Source organism: Schistocerca nitens, chromosome 9 (genome assembly GCF_023898315.1).
Source record: "Schistocerca nitens isolate TAMUIC-IGC-003100 chromosome 9, iqSchNite1.1, whole genome shotgun sequence".
NCBI classification, from domain to species: Eukaryota; Metazoa; Arthropoda; class Insecta; order Orthoptera; family Acrididae; genus Schistocerca; species Schistocerca nitens.
This window is the reverse complement of record NC_064622.1, coordinates 390,235,571-390,255,899: the sequence shown is the minus strand read 5'-3', so window position 1 is coordinate 390,255,899 and position 20,329 is coordinate 390,235,571. Positions and strand designations below refer to the sequence as shown.

The following is a 20,329-nucleotide window of genomic DNA, read 5'->3' as shown; positions in this document are numbered from 1 at the left end:
TCTTTTCCGACAAACATTCGATGGCATATTTGAGAGGCATTTAACTCTAGCTCTGTTTCTAGGAATACTTCTAATGATCTCAAAAACCAAAAACCTTAACATTCCCTCTTACATAAAGCTAGACACGGATAGAAAGAAAAACCATGATTTTATTTCTTGGCTAACAGTGATTGTTTTACGTATTAGGCCCAAGATTCTGATGATAAAAAAAAAGAATCAAATGGAAAGCAGAATAGACTTTCACCCGCCCTAAATCAAGGAAAATGTATAAACATGTTACTATTCCATTTCTGTGTTACCTTTAGTCGCTCACTGAACAATTTAGTGTAACTGTCTTGTCAAATCGAAGGACATGTTATATTTTACTGAAATGCACTTCTATCACGAATCGTCGAATTGCAGTGCTGTGAGTAATTCAGATTGTCTCCACTCACCAAACAGGTTGTTTTATTTTCTCTGCATCTGAATAAAACAGTTCTCAGTATTCAGAGTTATGAAAGTCTTGGATACGAACTGTAACGAAATACCAAACATTAAATAAAACAAGCAGGAAAGAAGGTCGTTAATTATTCATAGAAATGTAATTATTTCTTTATCTTGTAGTTATTGTTTTCTTTAATCCCGAATTGTTTAATGGAAGTTAAACGATGAACTCAACAAAGCTTAACTTTGGCAAGTCGAAGAAGTTAACTCTGCTAGTAAGTCATCTATATTGTGATAGACCTCGGAAAATAGAGCAAATAAATCTACTTCATGTACTGAAACGTCTGTCTAAAGAATTTTTCCGTTCGTACCTCAGTCTTATCTAGTCGTTACAGTTTTTTCTACTTTCAGAATATCTTTTGAATGTTATTTCTCTACTTTAAAGGAATTATTCTTCTGCGTCATCCCTTCATGTGAGAGATATGCAGAAATGCGAACACAAAATCTGCTCGAACTAGTAATATGACTTTATTTCCACTGAAGACATGATCAACATTCTGATTGTTTGTTGAGACTTTTTTCATCACAAACACGAAATACCCTAGGTTTGTGCGTCTAATGTCGTTCAAATCAAAAATTTCTTCATCGGCAGTGTCTCCATTTAAAAACAATTCCAACATATATCACACAAAACCCAATTCAGAATAGTCTATAAAACACACAAATATGATAATGTCTGTTTGGTTCTGAGTAATTCAGTCTCTTAGTTAGGTTGTATCAATAGTAAACAAAATGGCTGTGAACATAAACATTTTACATTTTCAGAGCAAGCCCAGGGAAGAACTAGGAGTGAAGCTTCTCCCTCTGCGTGTAACTAATATGTGATAGAGAGATTAATCTCCTTCTTTTCGTATTACTTTCCTCCCTATAAATTACACATTAAAAATAAGACAGGATTTTTTTCTAATCGCATCTATTGGAATGATGATTCAAGCTGATGGCCGTTAGGTGGCTACCAGGTCACTTACATAGTCATAGCAGGTGTTTTCCTTGTAATCAAAACGGATCTTTGTAATTGAAATTGTATCGTTGTATCGACAAAACAAAGTGTAAGGATTTTTCTTGTCAGCTCTAATATATGTCATAAAATGTTATGAGATTGCCGACATAAAATAATAATATTTATATTAGGTATCCATTCAAATGTATTCATCGGCACTCTAAACAAAAAACAAATGGCAATGTAAGGAACCATGAGAAATAAATCAGTATCTATAGCAATGAAGATGTGTTGGAAAAAGGATAAAGAATTTTCAAACTCCGCTAAAACGTTTATTTACTCTCATGAGACCACTGCGGCTCATTACAATAGGATAGCAAATCGATAAGAATGGCGCGATCTTCCCTCCGCCATATGCACAGAGGTTTATGTAGATGGCATAAAAATGTAGTCGTAATGACATCGCTATAGATGGTATTTGTAGTTGCTGCTACAAAGTGACATGAAAAATTAATGAAAGAGAAAAATGACGATCTGATCTAGTGTTTGACAGAATATCTGGAGAAACAGATGTGGATTACGCTGTGGAGGTGACCTGGTTTTCTTCTTCATTCACGTGGGCACGAAAATCATTTTCTTAATTTCCCATCGGTACGTCCTTTACCTATGTACTGAATGTTAATTCTCTATTTTAGAGGAATTATTCTTGTGTCATCACTTCATGTGTGCGATGTGCAACATACCAGCATCAAATGTCCACATGTGTACATTAAAGGAAAGGTCGGACAAGTGAGAGTAGATCTCGCACTTCGAGGGTTCTGCGCAAAGTTAATTATTTAAATGGATATTTCATCCATCCCAGGAATCAAGAATCTCGACGATTCTTGCCTGTTATCCATACCGATACTGGCTCGACATCGGTCCTGGGAATTGTACGACCTTCAATAATTGTTTGGTTTTAAGTTTGGAGGACTTACGGTCAAATAAGTCAGAAGGGATAGATAATATTCCATCAGAATTTCTAAAATCATTGGGGGAAGTGGCAACAAAACGACTATTCACGTTGGTGTGTAGAATGTATGAGTCTGGCGACATACCATCTGACTTTCGGAAAAGCATCATCCACATAATTCCGAAGACGGCAAGAGCTGACAAGTGCGAGAATTATCGCACAATCAGCTTAACAGCTCATGCATCGAAGCTGCTTACAAGAATAATATACAGAAGAATGCAAAAGAAAATTTAGAATGCGCTAGGTGACGATCAGTTTGGCTTTAGGAAAAGTAAAGGGACGAGAGAGGCAATTCTGACGTTACGGCTAATAATGGAAGCAAGGCTAAAAAAAAATCAAGGCACTTTCATAGGATTTGTCGATCTGGAAAAAGCGTTCGACAATATAAAATGGTGCAAGCTGTTCGAGATTCTGAAAAAAGTAGGGGTAAGCTATAGGGAGAGACGGGTCATATACGAGGGCAGTTCAATAAGTAATGCAACACATTTTTTTTCTCGGCCAATTTTGGTTGAAAAAACCGGAAATTTCTTGTGGAATATTTTCAAACATTCCCGCTTCGTCTCGTATAGTTTCATTGACTTCCGACAGGTGGCAGCGCTGTACGGAGCTGTTAAAATGGCGTCTGTAACGGATGTGCGTTGCAAACAATGGGCAGTGATCGAGTTTCTTTTGGCGGAAAACCAGGGCATCTCAGATATTCATAGGCGCTTGCAGAATATCTACGGTGATCTGGCAGTGGACAAAAGCACGGTGAGTCGTTGGGCAAAGCGTGTGTCATCATCGCCGCAAGGTCAAGCAAGACTGTCTGATCTCCCGCGTGCGGGCCGGCCGTGCACAGCTGTGACTCCTGCAATGGCGGAGCGTGCGAACACACTCGTTCGAGATGATCGACGGATCACCTTCAAACAACTCAGTGCTCAACTTGACATCTCTGTTGGTAGTGCTGTCACAATTGTTCACCAGTTGGGATATTCAAAGGTTTGTTCCCGCTGGGTCCCTCGTTGTCTAACCGAACACCATAAAGAGCAAAGGAGAACCATCTGTGCGGAATTGCTTGCTCGTCGTGTGGCTCAGGGTGACAATTTCTTGTCAAAGATTGTTACAGGCGATGAAACATGGGTTCATCACTTCGAACCTGAAACAAAACGGCAATCAATGGAGTGGCGCCACACCCACTCCCCTACCAAGAAAAAGTTTAAAGCCATACCTTCAGCTGGTAAAGTCATGGTTACAGTCTTCTGGGACGCTGAAGGGGTTATTCCGTTCGATGTCCTTCCCCATGGTCAAACGATCAACTCTGAAGTGTATTGTGCTACTCTTCAGAAATTGAAGAAACGACTTCAGCGTGTTCGTAGGCACAAAATCTGAACGAACTTCTCCTTCTTCATGACAACGCAAGACCTCACACAAGTCTTCGCACCCGAGAGGAGCTCACAAAACTTCAGTGGACTGTTCTTCCTCGTGCACCCTACAGCCCCGATCTCGCACCGTCGGATTTCCATATGTTTGGCCCAATGAAGGACGCAATCCGTGGGAGGCACTACGCGGATGATGAAGAAGTTATTGATGCAGTACGACGTTGGCTCCGACATCGACCAGTGGAATGGTACCGTGCAGGCATACAGGCCCTCATTTCAAGGTGGCGTAAGGCCGTAGCACTGAATGGAGATTACGTTGAAAAATAGTGTTGTGTAGCTAAAAGATTGGGGAATAACCTGGTGTATTTCAATGCTGAATAAAACAACCCCTGTTTCAGAAAAAAATGTGTTGCATTACTTATTGAACTGCCCTCGTACAATATGTACAACAACAAAGAGGGAATAATAAGAGTGAACGATCAAGAACGAAATGCTCGTATTAAGAAGGGTGTAAGACAAGGCTGTAGCCTTTCGCCCCTACTCTTCAATCTGTACATCGAGGAAGCAATGATGGAAATAAAAGAAAGGTTCAGGAGTGGAATTAAAATACAAGGTGAAAGGATATCAATGATACGATTCGCTGATGACATTGCTATCCTGAGTGAAAGTGAAAAAGAATTATATGATCTGCTGAATGGAATGACCAGTCTAATGAGTACACAGTATGGTCTGAGAGTAAATCGGAGAAAGACGAAGGTAATGAGAAGTAGTAGAAATGAGAACAGCGAGAAACTTAACATCAGGATTGATGGTCACGAAGTCAATGAAGTTAAGGAATTCTGCTACCTAGGCAGTAAAATAACCAATGACGGACGGAGCAAGGAGGACATGAAAAGCAGACTGGCTATGGCAAAAAAGGCATTTCTGGCCAATAGAAGTCTACTAATATCAAATACCGGCCTTAATTTGAGGAAGAAATTTCTGAGGATGTACGTCTGGAGTACAGCATTGTATGGTAGTGAAACATGGACTGTGGGAAAACCGGAACAGAAGAGAATCGAAGCATTTGAGATGTGGTGCTATAGACGAATGTTGAAAATTAGGTGGACTGATAAGGTAAGGAATGAGGAGGTTCTACGCAGAATCGGAGAGGAAAGGAATATGTGGAAAACACTGGTAAGGAGAAGGGACAGGATGATAGGACATCTGCTAAGACATGAGGGAATGACTTCCATGGTACTAGAGGGAGCTGTAGAGGGCAAAAACTGTAGAGGAAGACAGAGATTGGAATACGTCAAGCAAATGATTGAGGACGTAGGTTGCAAGTGCTACTCTGAGATGAAGAGGTTAGCATAGGAGAGGAATTCGTGGCGGGCCGCATCAAACCAGTCAGTAGACTGATGACAACAAAAAAAAAAAAGAAAAAGAAGTTCAAGTTTCTTGTGTTAGTTTGCATCTTTTTATTTTATGAATTTCGGAGTTATATTAACATACTATGATAACTGGCAATTGTAGAGGAGTTGACTTCATGTGCTTTCGTCCCTGTTGCGATTGCTGGTAAGATCTGATTGAAGTCTCCAGAGAAGAAAGCTGTACAACCGGCCATCGAGCTATTGCTTTAGGCAAATGACGAACAGTTCTGTGGAATGTTTCAGTGGTTATTTTATGGGATATCTGAACATCATCGTAAATAACGGTAACGCATTACCAGGATTACTTTGCTCTGAAACATTATACATACAGTATGTGTCGTACACATAGGCTGCTACGGCATCTTTGTATAGACAATGAGTATTTTGTAAACGACCTGTGATACTTGGCACCGGCGTGGCGTGGTCGTCGGACGTCCTAGAGCTACCACCGTTAGAGGACAAAGCACCGTGTTCACTGCGGCAGAGGATTTCACTTCATCGTAGCTGAGGCAATTAACAACAAAGATCTGTAAATTGTCTGCACAATCGTTCATCGTGAATCACTCTATTTTCTACTGAACACCATATCAAAATCCCTACGGTAGTTCCCGAGATTCTTGACAGATTACGAGTGCAACGTAAGTTTGTAATAGCAAAAGATATTTTATTTGGTATAATTACAAATTAACAATTTTCGGATCTTTTTCCTTTATTTGCATTGTGAAATCTTCCTTTTTGCCAAATTTCATGGTTCTAAGCTAAAGGGAACCACTATATAGCTACCAAGTGGCAGTAGACCGCACTCTCTGATAAAAAGTCAACGTTATACCTCTACCCGTTCCTGAGAAAAAAGGGTCTTGACAGTCGCACAGACAAACAACGCAATTCTATAAGTATTCTGTTTTTACCCTCTAAAGTACTGAACAGTAAAAGCGAGAGCGCACCTGTTGAACTTTGAGACACAGAATTTGCCTAAACTTATCTGTGCAACACGTACACTTGTTCCAAATCTTAATTATAAGTAGATCCCTGATTCTGTTGGACTCGAACTCGCTTACATAAAACAAATTCAGGCACCTAATTACTTTGAGTTCTCCCCACTATATTTGTTTCTGTCTGAAATGTAGCCCAACTCTACCTCCCACCCTGTAAAAATCTACGTATTGCCAAAGCTGTGTGTCGCAAGCTGTTATCCAGCTTTTACTCGTATCCTAATCTTTCACTTTACAGAATCCAATTTGAAGTGAACTGTAACTGGTCTCAATACAACTTGTCTTTATATTAAATGCACAACTGAAGCAAAACAATTATCCGGCCCTAATTAAAATTTCCACTTAGGTCGCGTCTTGACAACATTGTTACAGATTTCTCGAAAGCACAACAGCAAACAGCAAGCAGGCAGCGGCTAAGCTAGACTTCTATTTCTAAATAACATTTCCAAACTATATTCAAACTGTTTCATACTAATGAAACAACGTGGCAATGCGTAATGATAAGCAATGGGATGGGAAGAGTAGAATGAAGCATGTATTCAAAGAGACAGAGTAAACCTCCTCGTTATCTTCACACATAACATTGGTCTGAACAATGCTATGGTTAAGAAGGTGAACAATGAATTGAAAAGGGTACAACGTTAAAAAAGAATTTCTATAAAAATCAAACTCCGTAATCAGTTGATATCTTAATGCATGACTCAGTGAAGTGGATGGTCTTCCCGAGCGAGTGACCAAAATTAACTATCAATTATCATTTCTACAAATTAGGTGCGTGGTGTTGCAATCTTACTTCAAACATCTTCTCTTAAAAAAAAAGAGCATTATTCAAAATTTATATTCCTTTCACCGCGCAATGTAGTCATCCTATTCATCCTCGTTGTCCTTTACAATAAATATTTCTGCATCCTACAGATACCATCGTAAGTCAACACAGTACTACTGAACACGTCCATCACCTACCACACTTCGTCTAAGAATGTATCAGACTGCGCAGAGACAAAGATTGTGCCAAAACAAGGCTAAATATTGTTTAACTGTAACATAATTTGCTCTCTCTCTGACGTCGATAGCTTACAGAAATCAAAATGACATGACCACCTTATAGTTTTATAAATGAATTTATATGTTAGATATTTGACGTTAAGCATGTACACTTGAAAAAGTTTAGAAAAGTTTTAAAATTAGATTTAAACTTTGTTGGAAGTGGCTAATTGCTCTAAATATCAATCATTGTATGAATCTGCACGTCATGTGCACTCCATAAAACACAGTTTTTCACTCATATCAACGTTTACGGCGTCATATAACCTGAACTTCGCATCGCAGGATGATATAATTTTGCAGCTACATAATCAGCAAAAATGTTGAAGTCTAACGGCGTGAACGGCGAAAATGTAATAAGCAAAGCGATAAACTTTTTTCCTTTCATCATTTCGTGGACATAGGGGGGGGGGGGGGGGATGTGTCATCGGGAAATGTTTCGTGTAAAGTTTTTTGGAATTCACTAAGTGCTCTTGTTCTCAAATACACGATAAATACAGGGTGTTTATAAATGAATATCAGGGTTTTAACGCTTCCTAATATTTATTATATTAAACTTACGGTTATGAATTACATGTTAAATGGAAGAGCAACTCAAACAGCTTTACCAAGAACCTTATAAATGTTCAATGTGAGCACCATTTGTCAACGGCACACGTCAAGTCTATAGCCGAGTTCTTCCCAAACATTGATAATTGTGTCTTCAGTGATTGTAGCAACAGCTGCTTCAATCCGGTTTCTTAATTCAGGGAGGTGTGCTGGTAGTGGAGGCACGTACACACGATCCTCGATGAAGCCCCAAAGGAAAAAATTGCATGGCGTTAGGTCGGGTGAACGTGGAGGCCATGCAAAGCAAGCCCTGTCATTGGGCCCCTTGCGGCCTATCCAGCGCTTGGCTATAGACTTGATGTGTGCCGTGTAACAAATGGTGTTCACATTGAACATTTATACGCTTCTTGGTAAAACTGTTTGAGTTGCTCTTTCATTTGACATATCATTTATAACTGTAAGTTTTATATAATAAATATTATAAAGCGTTAAAACCCCGATATTCATTTATAAACACCCTGTATAATCTGAGTATTTGCTCGCCATGAATTACGCTGCCTCGAGACATATACATATTTTGTTACTGTAACACGTCTCTTACTATGTGAAACCTGTAACGTAAGTTTACAACTCTTAGCGAGTGACAACATTTCAAATTTAGACCCCTTGATGCCGTTGGATAGACAATCTGCAACTGGGATTTGGTGACCGTCGCAGGTTTAGTTGCTAGATTCGAAACAGAAAAACCTCGTCTTCGAGTGGGAATACTTTTCGACGCTAATCTACGAGGACCTCATTCCATTAGTACCTCTCCCCTATTTTTCCAAAACTTCACGCAGTTTCTCGTGAGCGTATGATGAGAGGGGGCGACTAGGGGCTGAGCCGTCGCAAGCCATGTCGCTTGCACATTTTTCTCCGGGTCACAAGGCTGCGCCAGTAGCGCGACCGCCGGTGTTTCCAGTGTTGAAACACCGAGTCGCTACAAATGCCGACGTCGGCAGCGTTGATGGGTATAAAACAGCCGCCGCCACGCACCTCCTCACTGTCAGCACTCAGCCTTCAGTCGACAAGCACAATGTCTCGCGTTCTCTCACTGGTGAGTTCTACACTTCCACTAACACTCGTCTCTCTCTAAGCTAATAGCTGCCGAATTTCGTACTACAGTGTTGTTCAAATGCCTCCCTAATGGTTTACTATGGACAAATTATTTAATAGCGACGAGGTTTTAGAAGAACAAAGAAAGTGTCAGTACAAATGCAGGATTAAATTACAAATCGCCAGTCACAGTGCTTTTGAAATGACAAATGAGACGGTTCTCACATTAATACTCACAGCAATTTTCACTTGCACAGATTCTATTCTTATTTCTTTCGAGGAATTGTATAAAATTGTGGCAGTCTGAATTACTTTTCATCCATAGACGATGACAAGAGTATAAAATATACCTCGCATTTACCAGACATAAGCAGTTCATGCATTAATTAGCTGAAAGCAGTTAATCATCGTTGGGTGAATTGTTTCGCTGCAACTACGAAATTTGAATTGCACCAATAGCTCAGTTGGGAGTGCTTCAGATTATAGCAAAAATAAAAACACAATTTAACTAACTTAAATTTTACGTAGCACCTTCTCGGTTTTTTAACTCATAAATCGAACATTTTTCTTTTCATCCATACACTTCATTTGTCAACATCCAGCCAGCGAACACTAAGTTTTAAACATGGCTGTGTGGTCAGCGACCGTTTACAAATTAAAGTTGAAGTAGTTACTTCCCTCGGTCGACCGAGGCTGTAATTGCTTTGACTTTGCTCTGACAAAGACTTTCATGCAATTAATGTTGTTAGTTTTAGGAGTAAATATTAAATAATTAACTACCAACAAATATTAAGTAATTAATTAGCAACGTTACATTTTTTGTAAATTTTCTCTCTTTTTGCACAGTATTCTGTTTTCGGCTCTGTTTATGTTTGACAGGATTAATCTTCGTCTTTTAAAAGGCTTCGACACTTTCTCACCCATCTCGTTATGTTTCGATTACAATCAGTCAGGTATACTTTTAGTTTTCTATTGGTAGTTTTACTTACACTGAATTTTAAGATTTATGTTGCGTAGCTAGTGAAGTTCCCGATACCTGTGTATTTTTACCTCATTAACCTGCACATTCTTTTAAAAGAACTCGAAAATGATGTAGAACGTTTTTATTTGAATCCAAAAATTTCACCAAGCTACTCGATTGCACATTAAAATTCCAAATACCGAGCAAAAAATAGGCAGGAATCATCTACTTTACTACACATCATGTATTTCAGTATCACAGTTACCTTCCAGGTAGAAGTTGTACACAATCGATATTAATATTGGATCCACGATTTTTGGAAATTACAGGCCATTTGTTTCTGTCTCAGTAATATTTAAATGCAAGTTTGGTCAGGCGCAGTTCAGTGGAGCCTTCTAACAATGTTACAAATATTTTCCCAACCTTCTGTGCTCGGAGAAACTGATCATCTCCATGCACATGCGCGTAAATACACGCATCTACTGTACAGGCTGTCCAAAACATATAAGGGCAAATTATACATCCTGCCAAAGTCCCCTAAACCGAATAATTCTGAATTAGAAACTAATGAACAGAAGTAAATATCTGAATTTTTATCGATTTAAATGACTTACATCTTACAGCTGCTGACCAAAGCGATTCTCGCCAGTCTCCGTGCACCCATTACAACGGTTCATCAACTTTTTCATCACTCTCTCAAATATCCTTGCTGTCTTTTGTACAGTGAGAGTGGCAAATGGGATCCCGCTACATAGCTACTTTTCAGTTTCTACAGCGACGACTCATACAATTGGCTTTAACACAAATGTTACTGCCCGTGGTGACAGTACAGATGACTGGGTAATATTTTTGAAGGCAGAACTGCCGGCGTTAATACAGTAGCGTGTGATGTTTAGAAACTCGTGTCGACCACGAAATGTCGCGCAGGACACATTAACATCCCCCCCCCCCCCCCTCTCCTTTCCAAGTCGTTCAATGATCGTTTCCGACTATTGGTTCCTTGTCTCCAAGTATTCAGCTTAGATCATCTTCAGTCTGTATAATTTTCATCCAAAGATTCATAAAGATTTAGGACACCCTGAATATTTAGTCACCGTTTGTACTACACAATGTCAATGAAAGAGAAATTTAATGGGTGATTACGCACGTTATTTTCTCCTTCTTCTACAAACTCGAGGGTTCGCCTCCACTGCTGCAGTTTTCCTCGGCCGCAGTGACCGAGCGGTTCTAGGCACTTCAGTCTGGAACCGCGCGACCGCTTCGGTCGCAGATTCGAATCCTGCTTCGGGCATGGATGTGTGTGGTGTCCTTAGGTAGGTTTAAGTAGTTCTAAGTTCTAGGGGACTGATGACCTCAGATGTTGAGTCCCATAGTGCTCAGAGCCATTTGAACCATTTGAACTTCTCGTGCTGGCGAGACCCTGTGCACTTGTAACGAGAAGACTCTGAAGAGAGTCTGTTCAGAGACAGTTCACATTATTTCAATCTGTCATTTCCGTCGCCGGCCGCGGTGGTCTCGCGGTTCTAGGCGCGCAGTCCGGAATCGTGCGACTGCTACGGTCGCAGGTTCGACTCCTGCCTCGGGCGTGGATGTGTGTGATGTCCTTAGGTTAGTTAGGTTTAAGTAGTTCTAAGTTCTAGGGGACTGATGACCACAGCAGTTGAGTCCCATAGTGCTCAGAGCCATTTGAACCATTTTGTCATTTCGTCACAAGAGGTCAGAGGAATAGAATGAGCTGTTGCGTTGTTCAGATTACGAAACCAGATGTCAACAAAGATATTACATTAGAATGCACATAGACGCTCCTCAGTCACATATCTCGAGACTTACATGTGCGTGTATGTTATTTTGTTGCAGGTGTGCCTTATGGCGGTGGCTTGCCTGGCCCTGCTGTGTGGCTGTGAGGCCTCCTATCCTCTGGCCGTCTCACACGGGCACGGGTACTACCCGTACAGCTACAAGTACCCTGGGTACGGGTACCACGGTGAGTGACATGTTTTCACGTCCATTATGTTGCCATTGAGATTAGATAAAATTACAGCCCGCATCCCTGCCTTTCCCGGGCAGCGCGCCACTGGTCACGCCATCCGGGCACGCCTCACTGACAGACTGAAAACATCGACTTGTCATGATCGCCTCTCGTTCGGAACAGCACTAAGGCGCACCCATTAATCTGTGGAATTAGCATCCTCGAAAGTAAGGAAGTAGTGGAAACTATGCTTATCCACGGCTTCATGACTGATTTCAGTTACTGACAGAAACTCTCGCGTCCACTCGCCAATACCTATTTTCTATCCTTCGTAAAAGGTTTTCCCGCTTAGTGCACGTTGTAGCTTTCTAATGGAGAGATTTAGTATACTTTTAAGGCGCTGTATTGGCAGTAAGGAGAAGGGGCATTTAAATCACTGTCCTACCAGCCAGATAAAGTTTTGCCTTGATTTCTCTAAATCAATTAAGACGAATGCAGGAATGCTTCTTTCCACAAAAAAAAAGAAAAAATCTAATTTCTTCCCATTTTTGACAATTCCAAGTAATATCAACCGTCTGTGATGATCCTGTTGTCGATGCGGTGTTAAACCACAATAATAACATTTTACCGTCTGTTTGAAATAGTGTGTGTAACTTTATTAAGGCGTTTTAATCGAGATTTTATCATACCCTTGGAACACATTTTTTTTCTGTTTCAGTTTACGAATTCCAAATAATTTTACTCATATTATCACATTTCATTCTGAATATATACCTCCAGAGGAGCAGCCCTATATTTCTAATCGGTGCTATTATCGACCATTATCCATCCACATCTATACTCCGCAAGCCTCCGTGTTCCAGTCACTGATGGTTCGGGGAAAGACTGAATGCCGGACCGCCTCCGTGTGTGCTCGAATCTCTCTACTTTTATCTTCACAGTCCTTTGGCGATAAAGACATAGGAGGAAGCAATATGTCTGTTGACTCCTCTAGAAACGCATGCTCTCGGAGCCTAAAAAGTAAACCACGCCGTGATGGAGAAAGTCTCTGTTTCAACGTCTGCCACTGGAGTTGGGTGATCGGCTGCGTAACGCTTTCGTACTTATTAAATTAATCCGTCACGAAACTCGCTGCTCTTCTTTGGATCTCTAGCAATCCTATCTGGTCCGGATCCCACACTGATGAGCAATACTCAAGTCTTAGTATTGTGTGGCCGTTCCATCTCGAACTGCTCCGTATGCATACTCCTGGACATTTCACGGAAGGAACTGCTTCCGGTGAATGTTCTACAACCGCGTAACCATACAGTTATGAGTCTTTCGGTGTATGTATACGCAGTACGTTACATTTGTTTACGATGAGTGTCAGTTACCACTCACTGCATCAAGGGTCGATCCCCTCTGGTCCTACTGCCTTTCTCTACAATTTTCTAGCGTTGCTACTTCTCTCTACACAACAGCATCATCCTCGAAAAATCTCATGGAACTTAAAACGTTGCTTACTAAGTGATTTATATTTACTGAAAGTCACTTCTTCATCTGAAAACCCGTCTCTGGAACAATGGCATGCTGCGTTTTGTTTGCTCGAAACTCTCCAATTTAGACTCATAGCTGGTCTGATATTCCTTACATTCTTAATTTGTTCATTATGCGTCAGTGTGGAACTGTATCAAATACCATACGGAAGTCAAGGAACACTGCATCTACCTGGGTGCCGTTATCTCCTGTTTTCTGAGTCTCGTGGACGCACAGAGGAAGCTGAGTTTCACATGATTGTTTCTTTTTTCTTTTTTTTTTCGAAAGCCATGCAGTTCCTTTCAGAGCAGATGTTCGTTCCCTGTGTCCAGTCTTTCCTTGTGTATTTTTATCATCTACCACACCAGTCCTTCTCCGCTTGTGTTACGTTACCATATATTCTCACAAGCTACAACTTTAGAACCGTATAAGCTTTCATCGAAAGCCGCAAGATTCCGAGCAGTGTTAAAAGTTATTCCGTACAGAACTTTATTTTTTCTGCCAGTGTGTTGGTAGTACCATCTAAATACGAGATTAACGTTGCTAATACGTATTGTGGTTTGGACTATTGACTATATTTCAAGAGGAATCAAAACGTCAATGAAATATCCGATTAAAAGGCTAGCATAGCTGTCGGTTTACTACTCTCCTCGTTGACCAAGCTCCTTGACAGCTGTGTGAAAGAGTCGATTTTGAAAGCGTAGACCTGCATTTTGTAACGTATTTGACAGGACCGTAGGTAAAGTCTCGGTGGATCAGTTCTAATGGAGAGTCATTGTTCGTGCTATCAGTGACGAACTTGTAGTGTAATTACTATATTTCAACGCTTTCTCGATTTACAGTAATTAATAACCGACACACTCGCACTGTATTTCTGCTCACATGCAATTTCATGTTTTTAGCAATGCGCACATGCAACTTAGCGATTACATTAATGAACTAGACGTTGTTTTGAATCATTAAGAACGCTAGCAAACTTACGAGTTCTTACACAAAACATGAGCTAATCCAGTCATGAGTGCCCAACTAGTATAGTTTTTTATACCTATATTCCTTTGGTCACCGTACGATAAAGCAGACTTTGCGTACAGGAACAAGTAAACCGATAAAAACTGAAGAAAACGTTTACAATATATTCCCTCGGTACTTGGAGGAATATAAACGTATTATAATTTGAAATACACAGTGTTGATTTTCACAACATTCAGTAGTTGCTTAGTTCATATAACATCGCTGACTGTGTCAATACTCACTTATATACTGTTCTGACCTTTACGGTTTTATATTTTCAATATGTATTATGTCGTGTATGGTCCGTTTGTTTATAGCCTCTTTGTGTGTTTTATTATGGTTGTGTTATTCATATAATCTATTTAGTCGTAAAATGGTAAAATACTCTATGAACTCTCGCTGATATTGTGTGACCTGTGTTTTCAGTCGTATGTTGTGTGAGAGTAGCCTAGAAAGCCGACAGCCGGTTGATAAGGAAATATAAAATAAATTTTCAGGTTTTAAAAACTGGTACTTGTTGAAAAAACCTGATCTGCCGGGAATGAATACCTTAAAAACATATGCCACATCGAAGTTCTGACTGGAACAGTATACTACAATACTAAACCTTAGACACTTGGAGATAAGCTCGTTGAAGAACGCAAATGATGAAGTCAAACGAAAACGTAAATGGCTGATCGTAATACTGTAGTGTGTAAAAAAGTGCCAATGGTGTTAAACTTACCGGCTGTAAAAATAGTCGACCTTTAATTTTCGTCTGGCTGATCAGCCACTGGAAAGTTTCGTTGCTAGAGCCTTGTCGTAATGTCTGTTTTTCACGCGCGGCTTCTGCTTAAACATTTGCCGGAATTCTTTTCTTCCAGCCTTCTCTAACAGAACTAGCCTAGGCTCTTCGATCCCCTACTCAAATCATGTCGGCTTTATTCGCCCATATGCGCGCATTGTTTAACATTTATTTGTATTTAGAGTCATGTATCAGTCACTGATAGTAGATCATACGAGGGTCTCTCTGGAATTCGTATCAGAATTATTATGATGTCACCAACTTCACACAACTTCGTCTTCTGCCAACAGCCTCATAGGGCTATAGATGAAATCCACCAAGTTATTTACAGACAGTACATCGTAAACAGCAGCGGCCATGTGACATTACCTTGAGGTACTTAGGACGTTAACCTCGCTTTGGCTGATGGCTCCACATGAAGAATGACATGAGTTTCCGATGTTTTGTTTACTAAGTGACAGAGCAGAACTGTATGGAAAGCTGTTTGGCAGTCGCGAAACATGGCATCAAGCCAAGCTCAGTTATCTGCTGCGTTGTGGATCTCATGAACGAACAGGGCAGATTTCACACGATGGGAGATTGCAGAAACAATGTTAATTTCTACACAATTGTTTCTCACTCTTCAGAAAAGTAATCATACGCAAACAGGTTATATTCTCCGCAATTCTATAGCGAATCGATATCAGCAACATAGGCCGATACTTTTGTGAGTCGTTATACTACGCGCACATACATAGGAATATTGTTCCAGCCATGTATCTTGCCTTGTTGTCACAATCTATAGTAAAACTGATACTACTATAGCAACATATGGGCCTACCGTTCTTCAATCAAGTGATTCGAATTATTTTTCAAGTCCGTGTTCACCTGTTACTATATCTGTAATTTTCGCATACCCATCACAATCAAATATGCATCATTCGTCAGATATCGACTTCCGAGGATGCCAGAACGTGGAACCCATCTGGTGCTGGCTGACTGATTGCCTGTCGAGACCTCTTTCGTTTACAATCCCGGAACTAAACACAATTTTATTAGGCTTCAAACACTTCATGTTGTATATTAGGTTGTGATGTAATTTAATACCGAACGCCAACGGATACATTCAGCACACTCTTCATCTACCTTTATACATCTACATATCAGAAGTCGACTTCTATTATTTCTGCTTGTGTGTGTGTGTGTGTGTGTGTGTGTGTGTGTGTGTGGCTTGAAACTCGTAAAGTTGCAGAGGGAATACCTTTTATTGACGGAGATCATAAACAACACATCTCATCTCCACTTCGTTCCATGCACACTACTGCATCAAGCAGATAGTCTCTGTTTGCATTAGTTTTTAGCTTATTGTTGGTATTTTTGAAGATAAGAGTGTCTGATACATTGAAATGAAGTTGTTTGAAGCACGTGATGTATGTTGCAGGCTACTCGTCCCACTACGGTTACCCTGGCTGGGGCTACAAGGGGTACCCTGGGTGGGGACACCACGGCTACTCTGGATACGGCTACCATGGCTACGGTAACCACTACGGCTACCCCGGATACGGCTACCATGGTTACCACGGCTACGGTAACCACTACGGCTACCCTGGACACGGGTACGGCCATGGCTACAGCCACTGGTGAAGAACAGCGACTCGACCCGCATTTTCTCCTCATTCTCATGCAACCGATCACTCCTTTTCTACAACACCACCACGTTCAAATGCCCCTTTTTTCTCTAAACCTTTCACCTAAAACCTATAAAATCTGATCACCCTGATCCGACTCATCATCCACAAACTGTTTAATAAAAGCACATGTCTAAAAAAATACTTGTATTATTTGTACCTATCTAGTAGTCGTCTAATTACCTTCTGCGTAGAATACAGTAGGTGTTTATGGCGTATTATTAATTATTCATTGGGCATTTACAAGACGAATATTAGAAAAGAGAGTACACCGTAAAACAAGACACATTCAGAATTACATAATACAAAATTTTTCTCATTAAGCCTTGTTTATTTAAGCCAGTTAGTGGCAGTGTCCGAGGGTTTATTCATTTATATCTTCAAACTTTCTCTTGGTGATTCATAGTTGCGTCCTGAAGATATAGTGATTACTTGTCAGCATTGCTGTTTCTTGACGCAGAGATTCCAGGTACGATTTCAGGTGGCTACATCGAAATTTTCAGCGTCTTGAGGCCCAATGAGAAGTAAAGTAAGTTAGCAAAATGAGGAGCAAAACTAATGAGAAAACTATAGAAATTGCGTCAAATTGAAAAGTTACAGTCAGGCTAACAGCCACACTAATTTTAAATGATTTACTATCAGCATTAAAAATGAAAATATAACTTTTAAAGCAACACAAGAAAATATATTTCTTGTGCGTATGCATGACAAAATCAGCACTCTGTGAACATAATTTATTTAAACATTTTTTTTCAGTATGTTTTGAGTTCCTTTTGATAGAGATAGCGCTAGACATATATCTTAAGAAGAATAGACCACTAACTGCCTATATTTTGCTTTTCTTTATTGATCTAAACGTATTTCAGAGAGGAAGCACCGAAGTTGGGGATCACAATTTTAAATGAGGCTTTTTATTATGGTTTAGTGAAACAGACGCATCTTAATTTGTAAAAAGTCTCCTCACTGTTTCTTCATTGTGTATACCCTATTCTGTTATTTATTACCTATATTTTTCAACTTACTTATTGCGCTGTATATGTGATAAAGATGAATCAATGTAGATGATTTTTAAAATGGATCCTGAAGATGGAGCTTCAATTAGGTCTACGATAAATCATAATACAAACGATTCATGAACCTTCATCGATTAAGAAAGTTGCAAAAGAGTACATCTGTAACAAATATCTCCAGATATAGAGTGTCCGCACTTTGCTTCCTTAGAACGCTGTGCTTCAGATGTGCACTTATTGAGCTTATTTCTCAATTTCATGTTAGTCTTCCTTCGTAGGTCTTCAACAGTCAAGCTGGTTAGCAGCAGTCCGCCATTCATTTCTGTCTTCGGACCTCCTCTTGAGAGCGGTATAGGTTTGCTCTATGCCCTGGTTGACGTGATCTAGTCTTGGTCCGCCTCTTGTATTTTCCCCTTCCACTATCACTTCAGTCACACTTCTAATGACACCATCATGTTTCAGCAGATGGCCACCCATGTGTTCCTTCTGTGTTCGATTACCTTCCTGCACTCTGTGGGCCACTTCATAGTTTGACATGGTGTCTACCAAGAAAATCTTGAGCACCACTTCTCGGAGGCTGTTATTTCATGTTTTCCTGCTTCTTCGAGTGTTCATGTTTCGCTTCCGCACATTCCAAACAAATGTCTTTATTAGGTCTTTCTTGAGCTCTTCTCTTGTTAAAAGCAGCATTTGCCTAGTGGGTTCGGCTTGCGTCATCCTTGACCTTCCGTCTGATGTAATTTTACTCCACTGGTAGGCAAAGGATTCGTCGGACTCATATCGCTCATTGTTAAGTGAGTAAAGAGAAACGCTATTTTATCTGCTACGACTAAGATTTTTGTTCTAATTTATTAATTTTCATATCATACGAAGAACTGAGGCTGGTATCCACCAGCTCCAGAACCGCTTCTAATTGTTCTGCTTCTTCACTTAACACTGCGATATCATCGGCAAATCTCAGCATGTCTGTTTTCTTGTCATTCAACAGAAGTCAGTAGGCAGGGTAGAGTATGCTAAGTTTTTGGCACAGAAAGCGGTAAAATGTGCTGCTGTAAAACTTTTTGATAAATTACCAGATAAATAAAATGTCTGACAGATAGCAGTAATAATTTTAAAAATAAATTGAAATCGTATCTCGTTGACAACTTCTTCTATTCCATAGATGTATCATTGAATAGGAATAAATAAATTTCTAGGCATAATATATGCTTTTTGTGCCATTTAATGGAATGGGGTAGGTAATAAAAATTTTAAGCTTAAAAAAATAAAAGAAAGCCTTGATTCACGTGTGTATTTCTTATTCACCTGACACGTTTCACACGATAACGGTTACCGTGAGAATGATGAATGGAACACGAAACTAACTAAAGTAACATTAATTTTAATGTCTCCTATAGTTCCTGTTTTCTTCCTAGCTTCATCTATTGCCTTCTGAAAGTATCCATCGAATAAGACCGAAGAGTGAGCAGCCCTGTCGTACACCCAACGTAATAGCAGCTTCTTTTTGACGTTCTCCACGCCTTACTAAAGCCACCTCTTCTCTATACAGTCTCTGCACTGCTCTTCTGTCTTCATGCTTTATGCTTAACTCTCTCAACATCTCAGAAAGTTGTCGCCAGTCTCACCTGTCAAATGCTTTTTCTAGGTCGATGAAGGCAAAGCCTAAAGCCGAACTTGTCTTCCGTGATCACTGCATCTATCCTGCCTTCGATCCGCTTTAGAATGAACACGGTCAAGCTATTCGAAAAATGTTGTTCACATCTCTTTGCAGATGCTTTCTCTGGTGTAGCCGTTCTGATAAATTTTTAAAGACTGTTGGGAGCTCCACGATATTGTATATAAATCATTTGATATGGAACAGTTCCTCAATAGCTGTTCTCCAGCAGCCTTGATGATTTCTGCTGATATATCATCCAGTAGTTTTCCCAGGTTTCAGCTGCCTGACTGCAAGGTCAAACTCATCGCCCTCTTGTTCCCCATCGATTTTGTCAGCGTTCTCCCGTGACAAACCTTCATTATTTCCTGCAGACAGTCTACAGAGGTATTGTTTCCACTTTTCTACTGTGTCTTTCTGCTCATATAATACTATTCCATCTTCATTTTGCACTCCACTGCGTTTTATTTGTATATTTCCAAAGAGCTATTTAACTGATTTATAGACACATTCCAGCGTGCCTTCAATGATCATTTCATTCTTCTCTTTGTCACTGCCCCGCCAAAAGTTGTTATTTAGCCCTTTTGATTCTCGGCTGATTCCATTTGTCAATGCTCTATGTTGATTTTCTCCTCACTCAGTGTTGTCTTGTTTCAGTTCACATCTTAAATTTATCTTTATTATTATACTTTCTGTGAGCCGCTCATTTTTATGCTTTGGCTTCTGTCTCCCAGCTATTTGTTTGTTGTCAAGGTAAATACTTGATAGTAAAACGATGCTTCGGCTGAAGGGAGTTTTCTTCGCCTACCTCTTTATACTCTGGTAAATAGAAGCTTTTAGTTGTGTTGTGCAATCTAATTTCCTGGATAGAAA

At 40.0% G+C, this 20,329-nt stretch overlaps 1 protein-coding gene across 1 annotated transcript in view; it reads left to right on the top strand.

The window, feature by feature from the left end:
• LOC126204258 (shematrin-like protein 1) overlaps window positions 1-16,748 on the top strand; it is a 44,921-nt gene extending 28,173 nt beyond the window's left edge. Inside the window, exons 4-6 of the mRNA XM_049938648.1 lie at window positions 10,571-10,686; window positions 11,704-11,830; window positions 16,546-16,748. Coding sequence (XP_049794605.1) covers window positions 10,571-10,686; window positions 11,704-11,830; window positions 16,546-16,748 — 446 coding nt within the window. The remainder of the gene's footprint in view (window positions 1-10,570; window positions 10,687-11,703; window positions 11,831-16,545) is intronic.
• The last annotated feature ends 3,581 nt before the right edge of the window (window positions 16,749-20,329 follow it).